The following is a 17,194-nucleotide window of genomic DNA, read 5'->3' as shown; positions in this document are numbered from 1 at the left end:
GCCACCTAAAATAAGTGTATGTATGCCACCCCTGATGTGGAGTTGAGCTGAGGAGGGCACCAGGTGCACCATACACTTTGACCCTGTCAATCGTGTCCCTTTCTACATTTTGTCCCCATTGACTTAATGCATGTTGACAATTTAGTGCCAACCTATTAATCCTCACCCATGCAGCACAAGAAACTAAAGTGATATTCTTTCAGAAGAATTAGAAATGATGCCAGTTCTTTTATATAAAGATGATACAGAATGTTTGTAATCATAATAAAATTGTTCTTGGAAAATATTGGGAAGAATGCTGAGAACTTTCTCAAATAAAACATGAAACTTCAGTTATAACAGGTGCTTGTAAAAGAGATCTTGCTTGAAAACAAGGCACATGGCCCAAAAACTGTATTTTGATTTCCCAATGAAATGTGTTCACAGTGCTGATTTAGAGTAAGTAATAAATCCAACTAAAGAGTGCAGTTTTATTACAAAGACAATACTGGCTGCTTCTCAATGTACTTCAACTTTCAAATCAATATGTAAGAGAAGTATCATGAAGAATATTATTTTTGCACCAACATAATGGCTGTTTTATTGTGAGTAGTTATTTACAGCACTTGGTTGGCCGTGCTCCTGGATAACTTAAGTATTTAAACTTACAAAACAGATGATTTACCAAGGGGCAAATAAAGACTTAACAATCTGTTGCCAGGGCATTCTTTACAAAAATATGATATGTGTAATAAGGGTATGAATTCAAAATATAACTTTTATTACACGATACCTCTAAAAAACAACTTTCAGGTTCCAAAAGGAGGTACATGAAAAATAATTAGAATAAAAATGAACAAATGAGTAAACTATAAGTAAAGGTACCAAGGGGACCACATCAATCAAGGTAAAGAATTGATGTGGTCCCCTATGTACAGTATTGTCACAGAAAATATCATCCTTAGCATTTTAGTATACTGTTATATATCGATAAATATACCAGTTGACACCCGCAAAACTGTAATTGGTGTTAAATCATTGCATAATTACTGACTCAGAAACAGAGCATTGTGTTCCTCCTGGAGAGGGTCCTGTTGGGAGGTATGGATTTGTGTCTTTCTATTTATTAATAAATGTGAAAGACACTTGTTGCACATAAAATGTAATTAAATAGAAACACAAAAGTAAAACAGAAATAAAAATAAATTAAGTGCATCAGTTATTTGAAAATAGAAAAATCTAATTAGAATTTTATTTCCTGCTCTAATCCAAATGGAGATGTAAAAGCAATAATGTTAATATACAGCTGCTAATTCATATAATAGCAGAACAACATCACCTGGAGTGTTCAGTCACAATTAGCCAATCAGTAGCCACACAGGAAATGATCATCATTTAGTAGGGTGCCGGACGACTCCCCGACAGTCGGAATCCTGACTGCTCCCTCGTGCGGGTCCACCACCATAAAATAGGTGGCGAGCGCAGCGAGCCCGCAAGGGGCTTCATTGCGCTCCCCCCCCCCCCCCGCTGTGCAGTCATTTATACCACACCCCATTTAGTATAGTTGTACCAGTCCCTCAGCACCTAGAGACACTTCTGATACTGTACTATAGGTGTGTCTGTGTTTGTGTACTAGCTTTGTAATTTTGTAAATACATTATTACTGCAGTAAGTCTATTCATCTTCCTTACCCACGTTCTGCACCTTCAGACATAGATGTCCAAACATAAGACATAAGTGTCAAAAAGGACAATGTCTACAAACATATGTGCATACATTTACAGTATTTGTGTTTTCTCAGTTTCAACATAAAAATTTTGTGCAAAAACAGAACTAGATTTACATCCGACTTGACACGAGCCTCTCATTTGGACAGATATACTATGCCTTGGAGTTCCTTATTGTAAATTTTTAAGCACAGCCTGAAACATGGCAGTTAGGAGCTGAATGGCTGGTACTCTACTATATGACTCAACACTTTATCGCATTAAAAGGCTTAGTACATCTCTCCCAGTGTCAGTACAAGATAGACAGATCAGTGAGTAAAACTATTATTATAAATGTATTTACTACAGTATTCTAAATGTAAAGGGGGGTAGTGCCGCGAGCTATCCTGTTATATCTGATGCCTGTGTTCTGATTTCCCGATGCCTGCATTTATCAGGGATTATGCTTTGCATGCCTCAGGCAAGCAATGCATAATCCCCAATAAACCGCCCCAGCAGAGCCATTTTTGCAGAGATAACTCATGTGTCCTGGAATACCAGATTCCATGTGTTATCGGCTATATGTTATCCTATTGTAGGCAAAAATTGGCTACAATAGGATAGCCCGATGATAACATTGGTTTAGTATCAGACCATGTACGCCATTCGGTAAGCTACTGCCGACAATAGGATACCCCCAAAGTCTAATAATAATAATAATAATCATCATCAGTATTACATTAAGAAATACAATAAGCAATGCCTAATTTAACACATTTGCATTTGCAAGACGTATTACTTTATGGAAGTAAAAAAATATATATATAAAGTTGATAAAGTCTATGAAATTCTGGGATAAAATGTAGTACTATGAAATAAGGTGCTGCTATTGACATGATTTGCAATATTTACGTAAGGTTGCAAGGTTATTAACTGTATGAATGTTATGCTTCTCATACTTGAAATGTGTCAGAGAGTGCAACATGAGCCTCCCAAACTCCCAAATTCTGTTGAATCACATGATTAATGTTTCACAAGCACTTGAACACAATATTATATTACAACAGGAAATAAAGTGAAGACTGTGCAGGATATATAGTGAATCCCAATCTATGATTAATGAGTAATATGATTAATTACTCAATAGTATGAGTAATATGCTTAATTTTTTCATTTTTACATACCTCTTTTAACCAACTATTTTATCTAAATATACATGGATGGGATGTGACATGTTTGCAGACATTAGTAGTGTGTATGTCAGTATCTCCAGCAAATAGTGCAGTACGTATTAGAAACTCTAACCAAATTTGTTTGATTTCTCTAGAGCTGAAATGTCGACCAATAAGACGTGCACCTACTTAATTTTTACTGAACTTAATGTAGGAGAGCTGCTAATGCTGAAGATTAAATGGGAAAAGGACTCTTACTGGTCTTACTGGTCCGATTGGTTCACATCATTTGCATTTGATGTTCAAAAAATCAGGATAAAATCAGGAGAGTTACAGAAAAAGTAAGTAACCGTTATTTGGAAAATGCCAACATTTACCAACAGCTACCCATCATGTCAGTCTACTAAAATACAAGGCGATCCTCATACTGTTCTATTTTGTAATAAATAGTAGTGTTTCTCAAGCATAACTTAAATATTCAAAAAGTTCAGCGACTCAAGTTTACTTTATCTTTGTGTCAAGTAATAATTATTACACCACCGGTTTTGCAAGATAGGTCCAGGCCACATTATAGACCTGAGTTATTGGGCACATCTGCCTTACTGTAATGTGCTACTGGATGGCAGGTGAGGCATTTGTGCAGCTCCATCTCTTGCAGTGCACTATTAACATAGGTCCTAATTCAGACCTGTTTGCTAAGCTGTGTATATTTGTGGATCAGCGAGCAGGTGCATGCCACCCACCGCCCACCAAATACCCACTCCCCCTGCTGCCTGAATTTAGACCGACTTTTATTCTGGTCGGAGATGGCTGAATAAGGGGCAGGCACTGTTTTTAAGCAGGCATTGACAAGCCTGCGTTCGCTGGTGTACGCCCAGCATTTCTGTGGGCGCACACACCATTTTTGTGGGCACACCCTTGAAACGCTGGCTGGTCCCCTGCGCCTGTCTGCTGCCCCTCCATCCTGGAGCTAACGCCCCGGTGTTGGAGGGCACTAGCTGACATTACTGTTACTGTAATTTTATTTTGACAGGCTGGTGGCTAGTAAATCATTCTAGATGCTAATAATTATTATATTACAACCTCATACAAAGCTGAAAATGATACTAGCTTTCACTGATGAAGTTCTGAATTTTTAAATAATCAAAACATACAAAGAAAACCATAAAACATAACATAAGTGCAACATAGTCTAAAGTTGTGGATATCTGGAAACTTAAGCTCCATACACAAGTATTTAAAAGATATCGCTCAGTGGGGCCCCTCTCAATGACCAATATCGTTTACCGAAATCGCTCAGTTTGTACACTGCATATCGTTTGACTGGGAGGGAAACACTACCGATACTGCTCATAGAGCATATAAACTAGTGTACAGATTCTCCTCAGGACCCCACACGGCGCATGTTTTGCAGTCTCCTCACAGAATCAAGTGAAATAATTAGCTCCACCTGTGGATCTTTTAAAATGTGTCAGTCAGTAATGAGTGCACCTGTCAGGTGACCTGAAAAACGTGAACTGTGTGGGGTCCTGAGGACCGAGTTTGAGAACCACTGAGCTTGGGTTTATGGGGCCTTTAATGCTACTAATATGAAGCTGGTAAAACAGGTATTTTCGTGTTTGTAGAGGTAAAGTTAACATGTGTGCATATTTTTTTTCAGGCTGGTATTTTGTCCCCAGGATGGGAAACGTGCCACTATCACACGTGGAAAACCACCAGTGGTATTTGTGAGATGTAATGAACACTCCGTTTTGAAGAACCAAGACTGGTATGAACACATTAACTTATTACTGTGATGAAAAATATATTATAAAGTAAACTGCTAACATGAGTGCGGTAATAACAATGCAAATATTTATCTAGACTAGAAAATATTTCGGATTTATAAAAGGGGTATATTTACTAAAGTTTGAGTTTTATATAAGGAAAGATGTTGCCCATAGCAACAATCAGATTCAAGCTATTCTCTTCAAAAAAGTGCTAAATAAATGCTCAGTACAATCTGATTGGTTGCTATTGATAACATCTCCACTCAACAACCCACGCTTTAGTACAGTAAATATACCCCTAAGGGTACGGTGATATTGAGTATCTATACTGCATCTTTCATCTGCCCCAGGATGTAAACAGTACAGTAATGCCACTCAGAGATGATGATTCCAAATTAATATTACTATTGGATTTGAAAATGACAAGTTAAAGAAATGCTGTCATTTGTTAGGTTTAAAAGAATGTCACACACTTAAGGCCCATACACACTGGGCGATCTTGAAAACAACTCAGTTTTGTCATTGGAGTTGCTTTCAAGTCAAAAGCCGCCCAGTGCGAATGGCCCAGTGATGAGCAATGAACGCTGATTCGTACTCCCGCATAATCAATGGCCACCACTGCTCATGTGCTGCCGGGTCCTACCGCAGCATTTGGCGGTAGGACAGAATGGAGGCACAGCCGCAATTTGAGATCACAGACATTAGAATGTATGTGTTCACACAATGCGGCTGTGCCTCATTGGGTGCCCCTTGAAATCCTGTTTGGCAGGATCCGGCCACAATGCTGTGTGTGACCCCACACAGCCTTCTTCCATGCCAGCGGGTCTGGCTCAATGTGACGCGCTTGGCCGCTATGTGTGGCCCCAGCCTAACTCAGGGACAGATGTGTTAAGCTTGGAAATTGGCGATAAAGTGGAAGGTGATAATGAACCAGCCAATCAGCTTTGTTTGAAAAATGACAGTTTGGAGTTGATTTGCTGGTGTATTATCACCTTTCATTTTATTACCACTTTATCGCCACTTTATTACTTTACCAGACTTAATACATCTGCCGTATTATTACTAAACTGCACTATTGACAGCAATATTCTGTGGGTGTGGTATAATTGACAATGAAAAGGTTGACAGTGTCTAGGATAATCTGAAATGGCTGATATAAAAAAAAGGTCAACATGGAAATGGTCAGCTTATGAAAAGGTCGACATGACATACCTCCCAACATGACCCTCTCCAGGAGGGACAGAATGCTCTGTCCCTTGACTTCCCTCTTAATGTATGATTGCCAGCACCTGTTTCACACAGGTTAATTGATAAGAAAGCTGCTTCAACACAGGTAATGGCAATTATAAATGAAGGGAGAAGTGCAGAAACAGAGCATTGTGTCCCTCCTGGAGTTGGTCATGTTGGGAGGCATGACCAGGGCCGGTGCAAGGCACCGGAGCGCCCCAGGCGAGTCGGGGTGGGGGCGCCCCGATGCCGGGGGGGGGGGTGTACCTGTCCTGCGGCTGTGTATATAAAGCTTGCGGCGGCGGCAGTGGGGAGTCCCTGCAGTCGATAAGAAATAACGAGCGCTATCCGCCTGGCTACGCGGAAGCGCTTCTGTTGTGAAAACACTGGCCGCACGGCGCACGCTGATTGGCTGAATCTCAGCCAATCAGCGTGCGGCCAGTGTTTCCACAACAGAAGCGCTTCCGCGTAGCCAGGCGGATAGCGCTCGTTATTTCTTATCGACTGCAGGGCCCCCCCCGCAAGCTTTATATACACAGCCGCAGGGCAGGTACCCCCGCGGCACGGGGGGGGGGGGGGGGTGCGAAATGCCGCTCTTCAGTGGTGGCGCTGGCCCTGGGTATGACATGATGCTTGAGATTCCACTAAGCATTTGCCTATAATGCCTCTGCCTAAGGCCAGCTCTGTAATGTCCTGTATGATTAAACAACTTAAAGTATAATATCCTATTCACATGTGATTTCCTTCACAGATTTGAAAAATATTCTCCACTTTGAAGCACAAACTGTATCATTTGCCATTATTAAAGCTTTGAAGAAGAAATACATATCTGTTACAAGCCATAATATCCGGACCTCAAAGGAAGTCTGAACAAAGTACATATCCTATTAGAAATTGGTAAATAGACAAGACATAGCAGACTGTTCCTTGTAGTACAACAACTGAGGAAAAGAAGAGGAGGCAAAGTCAGACTATCCTCCATAACGAAACCACTCCTGAAGAGGGAGCTGTGTCAATTGTGCATATTTATTTTGGTAAAAATATTTTATACAGGCAAAATGTATTAAGAAATATTTAAAGTTACGATCAAACTGTATGTGCACTAACTAAACATGGAAACTTGAACGCCATATATGTATTTAAGAAAGTGTATTTGTGTGATGCATTATACCACAGGTTCCAAAACTCGGTCCTCAGGACCCCACACAGTGCATGTTTTCCAGGTCTCCTCTCAGAATCACAAGTGAAATAATCAGCTCCACCTGTGAATCTTTTAAAATGAGTCAATGGGTAATGAATGCACCTGTGCAGCAGCTGGGGGACCTGGAAATTGTGAACAGTGTGGGGTCCTGAGAAAGAGATCAGCATCATGGATGTTCCTTGCTGCCACAAATTAGGTTTCTATATATAACACAGTATCTATTAATATATGCTTTTTCATGTACAAATGTGTCCTCATACACAGTTGTTGCAGCGAAGCCAAACAGTCCTTCTCAGCACACTAGGTCCTGTTCATCTCATTTTATTTGCATCTTTTTCACCAGAAAATGCATCTTAGTTATAAATGGATGCAACAAGCTGCTCATGGGACTGCTTCGCTTGATGTGTAGCACTTGTGTATTTGTGTGTGACTGAGGGCCCAATTCAGTAAAGCTAAAAAGCAAGTAATTGCTGCAATGCAATGGAAGCAAATGCATTGTGTTGTGTGCATGGTAAATACTGGTTGGTTTTACATGTGGACCACAAATATTAGATACAATTATTTTTTACTGCAATTTAGATTTCAATTTGAACACCCCACATCCAAATCTTGCTCTCTCTCCACATGTTACATCTGCCCCACTTGCAGCGAAACATGGTTTTGTATAGTTGTGTGCTTTTTTTTTTGCTTTGCTAACAAAGCTGAATCAGGCCCTGGATCTAAATCTCTATACAAAATGCTACCATGTAGCAGTCGCCACTTTTTTCCCTGCCAAGTTCCGTTATGCTTTGTATACAGACTAAGGGGGTTATTCAGACCTGAACGCTGCTCTGTGAATTTGCAGAGCCCTGTGATCAGATAGCCACTGCCCCCCAGAGTAAATTCCGCCCTGTGCGAGGCTGCGAATAGCTTGCGAATATAACGCTGAACGGACTGATGGAGCCCGATGCTGAAGTTACACAACCTCCCTGAAAATGGTTGGGTGACCATGCATCCCAGATAACGTCCGGGTACCACCCACAAACGTCGGCTTCCTGTCAATCAACTTGTGAACGCCTTCCAAACAGAGTAATCACAGTTTTTTTGTCGCTATTTGGTCTCACGCATGCTCTCTAAAATCTGTACGCATGGGCAGGCGTTCGAAATTTGGTCAATGTGCAAATTCGCACAGCAGTGATCACGTCTGACCCCCTAAGACACATACAGATGCTAGGTGTATAATGACACATCTATATAAAATTGGTGAAATATTGATGGAAAATTTTTTTTCCCGCATTCCTATGAGTGCAGCACATAAGCTTTCATAGTAAACAAAATTGTTTTTGCAATAACCATTACTTTTTTGATCTATGGAACCTTACAGGTTTATTAAGACTAGTTTATTAAATTGTTAATATGCTCAGCATTGTTACATATTTATTGTAAGCCTACTAGTAAACATCGGGAGCATCAACATATAAATACAGTATATAATGTTAATTGGAATATTTTAATTAAATATATACTTTAATATCAATTATTGTTGCAGTAAAAAAAAAAATAGTTATCATTTGTTGTATCCCGTAATCAATCCTTAATATGTATGAAATTAATTTACACCAATTTATTTGAAATCAGAAAATTCTCTACATTTAAGAAGTTGATAATTGGTTTCAGTCATAAAAGAATTATTTGTGCATGTGTAAAAAATTTATGAAAAATTAAAAATGCTTTTAAAAAACAACAATGTATTGCCAATTGAACCTTAATGTGGATAGCATATATATAAATACACAGACATTTTCAATTTAATATATATTATAAATGCAAAGGTCTGTAGGTGTAACGGAAAAGAGTGATCTGTATTGTCTGGTCCTGTATTGAGTCTATGAGCGACTTGGCTTAATATAAATCAATGTAGCAAGGTAGTAGCCTATTTAATTAAAGATGAATGAGTACAATAAGGATTCTTCTCACATATAGTAGTTTACTAAGTAGGGCAGGCACATTCCTGTTAAATATCTAGTGTTCTGTAATAAACTTATATTATGTTTTCAATGGTATAAAATTATTTAAAAAAAAAATATATATATATATATACTCATTAGATCATACCACAGAAACGTGTGTCTAATTTTTACATTATTGAATACAAAGTACAGTATTATATTTAATATAGAAAACATTTTATATTAATATTAACAAATGGAGATGTTGAATACATTAAAACGTGAACATTTCATGTTTCATAAATGTTATATACAATATAATGTACAGTATTTCCAAATCAAGTTGCACTTTTGTGCTGTAATAGAAATTGCTCAGAAATAATTCTAGCAATGTTTTAAGTTCTTTAAACAAAACCAAACCTAAAATTATATTAGTTTTGTCTCTTAAGTAAGAGTTAACACATAATTGCTATATGTTTTACAAATTTTTCACATTTTTTTGATACAGCAAAATGAAAAGAACTAGTATAATACAACCTAGTCACAGTATTGAAAGGAGTGGTATGGCAAAGATCACCACTTCATTTAATGTGAGCTGTTAAAAATTAAATATAAAGAATACTACGTACCAAAGGGCAGATGTATTTAGCCTGGGGAAGAGATAACGTGGAGATAAAGAGGAAAGAGATAAAGCACCAGCCTATCAACTGTCATTTTCAAACACAGGTCATTGGCTGGTGCTTTATCCCCTTTCACTTTATCGCCACTTTACTGTATCTCTTCTCCAGGCTTAATACATCTGCCCCCTTATGTCTTATAAGCCACCCAATCCGCTTTCCCGACAGTCAGGATCCTGGCTGTCAGTCGGAATGCCCGCAGCGGGGGAGCACAATGAGGCCTCTTGCAGGCACACTGTGGGCATCAGTCGCGGATTCCCACAAGGGAGAATAGACTGTATATATCACTGGATTCCAGTTGGTGGTAATGTCATCAGTCGGGCTCTTAGCATCGGCATCCTCACTTCCGGGATCCTGACTGTCGGCATATTAATTACATCCCCTGGCGAGTTCACCTATATTTATAATGGTCAGTGCTGCTATCCTCACTCCCATGAACATGCCTCAAGAGAAGCTAGGAGAACATCTCCAGACCATGTGATACTGCACACTGTGTTTTTCTCATCACTCCTGGATTTGCCTTTTTCATAAAAGGTTATTGTTAATCAATAATATGCAGTCCTCAGGAGCAAGGGCAGCCCATCGTGATATGGCAGATTTTTGTGTTACTATAACATGCTGTAGTAGTTTATGATTATCTAACAGTAGATGCCATTCACTCCTACAGAGGCTGCAGAATGATGTGTGACTCAGGTGTTTAACAGATGTACAGTAACAACAGTGTTGTGCAGTTTATACTTAAACCAATGTTAGAAATGGTACATAAAAGTCAAAAATATTTTGTTACATTATTGCATTTTTTAGGCACTATTTGATATGCTTTCAGCTTTTGTCCTCATTAATGGTTTAACTAGGGAGAGTGTTGAGAACTGTTTTGGTTAGTTTGTTTGGTGAATTAGTGCTACAGATTGTATATGACCACAGTAAGCGGTCATGGGCTTTTGCCATATGATAAGAAAATTGTAGTCACAGAAAACATATATGAAAAATCCCTAATGACATTGGTCAAATATAAGTTACAATATTTTAGTCTTGTGCCTTCAAAGTGCCTTCAAAGAAGAGCTTTTAAGTGTATAAAATATATTGTAATGTATTCCTCGTTACAAACAATTAAACATTTTGTGAGATATTCCAGTTAACAAGCATTTTTTCTATAATGTCCTATATATAGAAATTAAATAATGATATATATATATATATATATATATATATATATATATATAAAATTTAATTTCTACTGTAGCATTCACCATAGAGTAAATACTGTAGTGTAATAGTCTTCCTGCAATTTAAAGGATTTGGGGATTTAGTTTGTGGATTATTGGTCTAATTTGTTATAGCGTGACAATACTTTTATGCCCTAACATTTGATATCTTCATTTTCATTAAACAAAATGACCTCTTACTGTTATTAAATATAAATAAAGATCTATTTAAAAGAGATTTAAAAAAAAATGTATATATATATGGTTGTATACAAAGAAACATTAAACTGTATCTAATAGCCTAAAATCCGAACAACAACATGGGACTATAGCATAAAGATGGTTACATAAGGAACGTATTACAAATACACTATTTATTCACTTTATACTGTATGTATGAACGTAAATTATATTTTGTATGTACGTTAGTTTTACTGCATTTTTTACTCTAAATGTAAATATTGTGTCTTTTTGAAATATTTTTAATACTTTAAATCATTTATTTTTTAACATGAATGTTTGAGGTGAAAATAAAGAATATATTAGTGCAAAACAATCAGCCGTTTCTTTTTATTTCCTTAAATCTACATAATAAAAGGTGCAATATATGTATTTAAAAAGCAAGTTCTTCATTAATCACTTAATGTACCTTTACTACAGGTATGTCACTTACATTTTATTTCCTACTGTAATTTGAAAACTTATAAATGTATTGTAGATCACAACTGTGGCCCTTATTCAGATACGGACAGAGGTGCGGTTGCTGTTTCTTATGTCAGTAATGCGGCCTCCTGCTGCATTACTCATATGAACTGTGTTCAAAGATGCAGTATTGGATCTTCCCGTGCACCTCTGACCGACTGTTTGACCCATGGGGTTGCACAAGCTGGCCGCCACAACAGAGGATCTCCAACAGAGGATGAAGATTACATAGAGGCCAGGAAAGCTTCATTCTCTGTTGGAGATCTGGCCTCTCCCATCCTCAGAACAACAAAGACATGCGGCCATTGCCACCCCCAAAGTGTTTCTGTTATTTCATGATCTGATCGACAAGCATTAGGTCGACACCACAAGGTCGACATGACTGAAGGTCGATTGGGGTTAGGTCGACAGAGCCATTAGGTCAACAGAGTTATTGGGGAAGGTCAACAATCAAAAGGTCAACATGTTGACCTTCAGTCATGTCAACCTTGAGGCATGTTGACCTAGTGGTGTAGACCTAGTGACCGTATCCCCTCTGAATGATCCCCAGTAAGTGGCATTATAATGGGTGTAATGTGTACACTGCACCCATTTTTTTAATACCTACCCCTTTGGAGTCCCACGATGAAGGCAGCAGCACTGCTGGAATTGCTGAAAAATGTCCTCAGCACCATTTTTTCAGAGTTCTGCAAATGCGCAATCAAGTCTGAGCTCTCTAATGCTCAGACTCTATTATGGTGCCCGGTGGTGCACTGTTGCTGGGAGACTGGAGGGGGGCCAAATGGAGGAGGCTGCACACAGGCCTGCTCCTCTCTTAAAGCACCCCTGCCCCAGTATTAGTAATAATCATATTTCTCTCCATTTTTTAACTGCTAGCATTTTTATTGTTTCTTCACTGGAAGGGATGATGGAAATATTATCCAGCAAGCCTGAGTAAAGATTTTAGAAAACATATTATTATCCTTGAAAGTTGAGCATGATCTGTTACAATGGGGTAGATGTTCCAAATCTTCCAGACAGTGGACAAGTGAAGAATTTCCAATCTTATACTTTTTTTTTTTAAATAAATGCTACATTAACCCTTTGAATGCCAAGTGAATTTGTCAAAATTGGTGTGAAAATTGCCAAGCAAACATTTTTATTCATCATAATGACCTGTAATGTTTACCTTATATATAGGAAATATTTTTTTTTTTTTACACAACATTTTTTATTTGAATTTATATAACAAATGTGAGCGATGATGGTTTATTTAGCGCATGTCTTGCATATCTCTTACAGAGATGTTGCCATTTTTAGCAGATATTTTGAGCATCTCTCACAGACATGTTGGCATTCAAAAGGGTTAAATCTGATTGGTTGCTACAGTACGGACTTCTTCACATGCAGAATTGTCTACTAGAAGGCTTTATATACAGTATCTTCCCTAAGCCATCCACTTGATTTTTAAATAAATGATTGTATCTACCATCACCACCAACCACATTCTAACTATCCTTGCAATAAACAACCATTTTCAATGTTGTTAACCATGTCCAGACACAGAGGGTGTCCCCTTGCCACCTCCACAGCCAAGGCTAAATATACTTAAGCACTGACCTTGGAACCGGCTCCAATTTACTGCATGATCATAAGGTAATAATAAGCTACTGCATGTCACTCTTTGGAGAAATGGTTATGCTCAATGTAATCACAGTGTCCATGGCTAACTGCAGCTGAAACTAAATCTGGCCGTGCCTTATCTTACTTACTTTTAAGTTCGATCCACCTTTCAAGTGTTTATACTGACCTTTTCTTTGCAGATCTCTTCTGTAAATAATATTTTATCCCATGTTCAGAGCGAGTATAAGATATCTGTTAATACAAATCTGCCTATATATATCCCAAAAGGCAGCGGTTCTCAAACTGTGGGTCCTGACCCTAAAGTGGGTCGCGACCATCTCAGCATGGGACCGTCACACAGATGAATTTCTCAGTCAGTGATCCAATCAGTCTGAAATATCACTTTGAATTGGCTGTTATTTCAGACTCCTTGCATCATTTTGTGCTACCACAATGCTGCCATGCATGTGCCATCTGCTGACCATAGGTGTATGGTAACCTTCTGGTAACTTGCTGGGGTCCTTTAATAATTATTATTGTCTGATGGGGTCCCAAAGCAAAATAGTTTGAGGAACCCTGTCCTAAGGCAAAAAGATAGATCAGAGCATTTTTAAAGGAGTGCTTTTATTAACTAATAGACAAATGGTCCATGGAAGCATCGTCTAGTTTTCATTTTCATACATTCTACTATAATGTGTACTCATTTTCATTGGTTGTGAAGGGTGAATTTTTAGCATTGAGCGATCTATGGGCCTAATTCAGCCTTGTTTGCTGCGCAATCTCTTAATCTGGCATCACATTGTGAAAAATGTGTTTGCAGTCTAAGGCACGACTGGGGGGCGTCTCCTCTGCATTACAAGAGCTTGTTGGAGCTTTCTTTGTGTGCGATCTGGACAACCCAGGTGAGACCTGACCATATGGGCGTTAGAGGAACAGCAGCTGCGTGATGTCACATGCAGTCGATGCAACCCAAAAAATTGCCTCCCAATGACTGACTTCACAGCCAGGCTGTGCAGCCAGGGGCTATTCTTCAAGTGCGAACACTTCTGTATAACGAAGTGCTAGCATAATGGCCATGGCAAATAAAAAAAAATTCTATTGCATCATGGGGTGGGACTTGCAGTGTGGCTTTGCACTGTGATGCAAAATTACAACTGATGCTGATCAGGTCCGAAGATGCAAAATTCTGCAAAAATTTGCACAACAGAGGAAAAATTGCCCAGCACAGAAAGGATACAAGGATAGTTGCATGAAGACAGACACTTCTGTATACAAGTGATAAATAGTAACTTGAGTTAATCTCTGTACATACTGGATGATATACTGCATCACCCATTTAATTAGAAGGACGATATATTGTTTACTGATTAGGAGGTGTATACAAATAATATGTTTGTGAATGATGTTGCTCACAGATGTATTAATTTGGTCCTACTGCACACTCAATGCCTAATATATCTGCAGATACTTTGGTGGACCATGCTGTCTATATGACCAAAATCACACAATACATTGGTCGTTGTGCCCGTCATTAGGTGGGCTGGGTTATGCAAATTAATTCTGACTGCCAGGTCATACTGTGAGGGAAGCAGAGACTGGAGCCATGCACACACTATAACTGCTTGGCTGGGTTACATGGGAAAGCCATGCATCGGATATTCTTAATAAGAAGTGAGTTGCAGTTCCCAAGAGCTGAAGTCCCCTTTCGGGTCTGCTGATGCTGCAGTCCCCTTTCTGGCCCACCAATAGTGTTGTCCCTTTTCTGGATCTCCCATACCACAGTCCCCTATTAGGTCTGCATAAATAATGGATGTGAATGGGGGTTAAGAGGAGAAGTGATGTATGTGAGAGAGGGGAAGGGAAGGCATGTATATGAGAAAGGGTTGAGAGAAGAAGTGATGGATGTGAGAGGTGGGAAGTAATGTATATGAGAAAGGGTTAAGAGAAGAAGTGATAGATTAGGAGATGATTGGTTAGGGCAAGTATGTGACAAGGTAGTGTAACTGTTGGTGAGGCAGAGATGATGATAATGATGATGGGACATGATAGCTGTGAGCAGGAGCAGCAGCTTGGCCAGTGACTGAGATAGACCCATAGTGTATTTTTATACCATTATCATCATTATTATTATTATTATTATTATTATTAGCACCACTATTCTCAGGAAGCAAGTTATCTGCATACTGCTAGAGGTTTATTGTCGCTGGAAGAGATGAACAAGTAATTTAGGGTATACAGTAGATGGTCACTGAGAAGGAGAGTGCCATAGAAGAGAGTTGTGAGAACAGAATGGAAGAGGGCCCTGCTCCAAGAAGCCCACAATGGGATGCTTTCTGGAACCAGAATTCTAACATTAATTATGATGCTGGTGACAGAATCTTGATTGCCGTGGTGCCAAAAGTAAGTTTTCCAGGACGGGTTATGGTCAGGCCAGGGGATGGTGGGTTAGGTTTAGGCACTTATGGGGGTTGGGGAGGAGAGTTATGGTTAGGCATCTCAAAGGGGTCAGGCTTTGGGGCAGAGGTTAGGTTTAGGCAGCAGGTAGTGGGGTTTTGGGTAAGGCACTAGCAGGGAAGGTGAGGGCCAGGCTTTGGGGGTGGAAGGGTTAGGGTTAGATTGCTAGAAGAGAGGGTAAGGAGGCAGGAGGGGGATAAATATACTTTTCTCACCCCTGTTGGGATTCCCCCTTCACAATGCCAACCATGGTATTCTGACTGCTGATATCCTGACCCCCAGTCATCCATATATATATATATATATATATATATATATATATCCCCTTACAAAGTAGAGGAAAGCGGAAACACACAGATAACATCAGGTGCAAGAAAGGTAACCCGAGGGCAGGAAGTAAGCGAAGCTGGAATGGCCAAGTCATGAGGCAGGGAGAGCATTCCTGAGACTAGGTTATGCAGAAAGGTATGATTTGATGAACAGGTGGATTTTTAATTCCATTTTGGAGCTTTGAAAGGTCAGAGACAGCTCATTTTATTATGAGGGCATCAAAGAAACAAACTTGGATTCGAGCAGGGGATGCAGTGACCAAGGTACAGATGGAGCCCCTCTCATTCAGGCAGGGGCTGGCGGTAGATTTGCTAGCCACCACCCCACGCAAGCCACTGGAAGGGGATGCGTATGCACGAGACACCCGCGCATCCCCATCAACTGGAGCGCCCCCCCCTGGTTGCACAGAAACCCCCTCCTCTTTCTAAGTGCCTTAAATTATGACAATAGCACTGGTATATAATATGATCAATAAAGCTGTCACCACATCAGTGTAAGGGACAAAGCAGAGCTGCTGCACATGCCCTGTTGGAGCAGCTTCTTCTACCAAGTTTGCTGTGTGTGTGTGTGCGTGGATCAGAACCCTCAAACATCACAACAGACCAGAGAGTAACTGCCAGGAGAAAGGACAGAAGCCTTAACATGACATGGGAGAAAGTGCAGTACTGCGCAGGGGTTAAAGTGAGGGGGAATGGGGTGGAACTAGGGAAGCCAATCCCAGAGCATTTTTTCAATCCCGGAATTCGGGATTGAAAAATGCCCAATCCCGGGATTCCCGGGATCCCCGGGATTGGCTTCCCTAATTAAAAAACCCGCCCCGGCCGCCCCGCATATTTACTTACATGTGCGGTGCGGTGCAGCCGGGCCGGTGGTCGGTGAAGCTGGGAGGGTGGGCGGTCCATTGCTGATGCCGGGAGACGGGCGGGAGGCGGCCACTTCACTTCAGGAGCCGGGCAGGGAGGTGTGCGGGTGGCCGAGCAGGCAGGCGGGCGATGACAGGACGGGGCTGCGCAGCTGCTTGGCCTGCGCAGCGTGACCTCTGGCCTCGTCACGCTGCGCAGAGCCACAATGCCGGGACGGGAGTAGCCGGACAGCGTCTGAGCACTTGCTCAGATGCTGCCTGGCATTAGACTGCGCATGCGCAGTCTAGTCCCGAAATCCCGGGATTGGAAACTCCAATCCCGGGATTGAAATCCCGGCGTTTTAGGGGCCAAATCCCGGGATCCCGCCGATCCCGGGATT

The 17,194-nt window shown here is 40.2% G+C and overlaps 1 protein-coding gene across 1 annotated transcript in view; it reads left to right on the top strand.

Moving 5' to 3' along the window:
* The window catches only part of LPL (lipoprotein lipase), a 35,150-nt gene extending 26,835 nt beyond the window's left edge, over positions 1-8,315 (top strand). The window contains exons 8-10 of the mRNA XM_083175205.1: positions 3,013-3,198; positions 4,518-4,625; positions 6,605-8,315. Coding sequence (XP_083031331.1) covers positions 3,013-3,198; positions 4,518-4,625; position 6,605 — 295 coding nt within the window. The 3' untranslated portion in view covers positions 6,606-8,315. The remainder of the gene's footprint in view (positions 1-3,012; positions 3,199-4,517; positions 4,626-6,604) is intronic.
* Positions 8,316-17,194: the final 8,879 nt, after the last annotated feature.

This window comes from Crinia signifera, chromosome 1 (assembly GCF_055691185.1).
Source record: "Crinia signifera chromosome 1, ASM5569118v1, whole genome shotgun sequence".
Classification (NCBI taxonomy): Eukaryota; Metazoa; Chordata; class Amphibia; order Anura; family Myobatrachidae; genus Crinia; species Crinia signifera.
This window is presented reverse-complemented; position numbering and strand designations above follow the sequence as displayed.